This window comes from Corylus avellana, chromosome 6 (assembly GCF_965113065.1).
Source record: "Corylus avellana chromosome 6, dhCorAvel1.hap1.2, whole genome shotgun sequence".
NCBI lineage: Eukaryota > Viridiplantae > Streptophyta > Magnoliopsida > Fagales > Betulaceae > Corylus > Corylus avellana.
In genome coordinates this window covers 4,759,671-4,762,897 of record NC_142495.1, presented here as the reverse complement: position 1 = coordinate 4,762,897, position 3,227 = coordinate 4,759,671, and the positions used below count along the sequence as shown (strand labels likewise).

The window sequence follows — 3,227 nt, the reverse complement described above, 5'->3', positions numbered from 1 at the left end:
AGTAGCCTGATTATCTACAAACAAATTACACAAGTACTCTGTGTTACATGTAGAGCATAAAACATCCAGCCAAAAAATTCCAAGCTTAAATTTGTCTAACAAAATTGAACTTATTGTAGAACTAGAGGTAAGAGACCTCTGTGTAGACACCGTGAATTTCTCATAAGGAGTCATAACATGAATGAGGGATCAAATCTAATTTTATATATATATATATATATATATATATATATATATATATTCAAAACCGGAGGTGCATAAACCGAGCCCCCTGCATTCCGCCCCTCGTGGTACATGATCCACATTGATTTTTTTCTAAATGTATTTAAAAACTAAACTCATAAATTTTATAATCGAACGTGTGATAGATTGAGAATCAATTCTCTATCAACTAAAAGGGTTTTATTGGATCTAACATATATTACATTTGGTTGATTTTTTTATGCGAGAGGGCTTATGCACACGACATGTATTAAAGCAACTAAGATATAGTTACGATTAATGAATAAGTAATTAAAAATTGCAATGAGATTGACATATATGATTTTCAGCCTTCAGCAGTACTCCTATATATATATTCTTGCTTGATGACCATTTCTTTGCGGCTCCTTAATTATTGATGCATAGAAGTGGGAAGGCATTTTCCATGTCTGGCCCGACAGGAATCCGGCCACGTGTTGTTTGAACTTTATTTTTGTCATTTACTTTCATTTTAATTAAAGTATTATTAGATCTCATGATCGAGAAGAATATTAAAGTATTAACAAAATGATTAAATTGATTATTTTTTAACGTCAAAATTACCAACTCCCTCAGTCGGTTTACACTTTACATACCATCATTGAAAACTCTTTAGATGGAATTTAAAACTAAGAATCAAGTAATGCTAGAGGTTATTCTAACGTTACTGGCTCTTGTGTCTCTCCAACAATAATGTGACTCTTAAAATTACCATTAGACTTGTGATTGATCATTATTAGATTTTAAACAAATAGTAAATTTAAAAGCCACCTACCTTATTTTTAGAGGGACACAATTGAGAAAACCGGTCGAATATCAACAGGTTTTTAAAACACCATAATTACCGACATGATGCTCAAGAAATACAATTGACGGTGTAACCACAAATTCAATGCTCTCTCTTTTTCATTTCATATATATCTTTTTAATTGCTGTTGTTGATTTTAAGAAAGGCTACTCTTCACACTTATTTATCACACATATTTCACACCAAACATCCATTCAAGTGACCAACACTTTATCACATAGCTGAAGTGGCTAGCACATCATCGCATCCATTTCACTAGTTGTTACGTTATATTTTAAGTGGCTTTTTATGTCACACACTTAAAATGCCAATCACTTAAAACACAACATGTCATCCTTTAAATAAATAATTCAAGTCAATATTTTTTTCTATCTCACCTTATGAATCAACTATTAAATTTTAAATTTGTAAACTTATATGAATTTAATGGTAGAACCACATTTCTCTTGGAAAGCTCATAGCCAAAATCTTTACCACCACGGTTATCAGATATATAAAGTTGATAAGGAAGATCAGAAAAAGGGGATCCAAAACCATATTTATTTATGCAACCATTTCGAGCTACGGTATGAAAATTATTCCACAGGCATTATAGGTATTAGAGCAAACTTAAGAAAATACAAGCAAACTTTTTTTGTTTGTTTGTTTGTTTAATTGGTAAGTAAGAAAATACAAGCAAACTTAAAAAGAGAAATTAAAAGATGTCAGAGATGGAGGGTAGCTTGATCTCTCCCTTGGAAGAGAGGGGAATGGTAAAGTTTCCAATGATGGGGAGGTCAATGGTGAGCCCCAATTCCAGCTCATAGTCTATGTCCCAATCTGCACCGATGTCCCTCGCCAAGCTCACCAATACACTGTGCGGCACCTTCACCGGTACCTCCAGAAATGTCGTGTCGCTCGCCTTCAGTGACCCTGGGTCCGGAATCGTCCCCGATGCAATCACCCTGACCCATACGTACAAATCACAAACACATGCCACCAAAAAAAAAAAAAAGTCGGATTATCAAGTATTAGATTTATTAGATGTGAGCCCTCATAAATTGTAATTAAGTTCAACGCTAAGAAAAAGTCTCAATCAAATTCCATCAAATCGGATCCTCATCATTTCGGTACATTCTTCAAAGAAAGTTTCTTCTATTGTTGAATATTATTATATATGGATCATGCTCACCATTAATTGGCTTCCTCGTCCCGATCGATTATATGATCTTCATAATTTTCTAATATTGAATGAACAAGCTAGAATGGATTCGTCATTCGTGTCATGCATCGATCTACATTCACTTGAGCGCGCGAACATGTTTGATTGTTTTCTCTTTGAAAACTTAATATGATCCCCGCCAGACAAAAAAAAAAAAAAAGAAACGAAAAGCAAATCAAAGGTTGTAGGAAATGATCAGATCAAACCTGCCGGCACTCTTGAGGTTGTAAGAGATCTCGCAAATGGGCAGGGCATGTCCGTAGGGGTTCTTCACGGACACCTTAGCGAGATACTCGACGGATTCACGGCTGAGGCGCTTGAAATCAACGTCGTCGATGCAGGCCTCTGGCTTCTCTATGTTGGCCAACTTCTCTGCCACGAAGTTCTTGGCCTTGTCTAACAACTGCGACATTTGGGATAAGGAAACAGATAGATTCAGAGAAATTGTAAGACCCAGTCTCAGATCTCGTTGCTCGCACACCGTTAATCGGGATCGGAAATGATGATCCTTAATTTGCTTATTATATAGAGGACTCAGGGTGACGATTTGTGGGTTTGTGACGCGTGTGGCTCTGTTTCTGCGGTGGTGACGCGTGCCTATGTACACATGGCACGCGCTTTCTCCGTCTTTGAAGATCTGGATTACCCTTTTAGGCTTTCCTGACGCGGAGTTTTGAGTGAGGATTAAGATTTGATCGGTCGCTTTCCGGAATTTCAACCTTTTCGGCGGAATCAGATTCAGGTGGCGTACAACATTCGGTGCATTGCGTGCCGTCCTCGGCATTTTACTGGCCAATTTTTTATTTTTTTATTTTTAAATGTATTTTTCTATTTTAGCTATTTACGGCTGTTTTACTATTTTCTTAAAATTTTATTATTTTTATTATTCTCAAAGAAGAGATACAAGTAGATTGATTTTTTTTTTTTATTATTATTAATTTAACTTATGCATTATTAAGCTATTATGACTAGGTGGAT

The 3,227-nt window shown here is 35.7% G+C and overlaps 1 protein-coding gene across 1 annotated transcript; it reads right to left on the bottom strand.

The window, feature by feature from the left end:
* Nucleotides 1-1,572: 1,572 nt before the first annotated feature.
* On the bottom strand, nucleotides 1,573-2,766 carry LOC132187798 (desiccation protectant protein Lea14 homolog). The gene is made up of 2 exons (XM_059602237.2): nucleotides 2,456-2,766; nucleotides 1,573-1,992 (listed from the first exon to the last, which is right to left on the bottom strand). Exons 1-2 carry the CDS (start codon nucleotides 2,659-2,661, stop codon nucleotides 1,743-1,745), a joined length of 456 nt encoding a protein of 151 aa, XP_059458220.1. The 5' UTR covers nucleotides 2,662-2,766; the 3' UTR covers nucleotides 1,573-1,742.
* Between the last annotated feature and the right edge of the window lie 461 nt (nucleotides 2,767-3,227).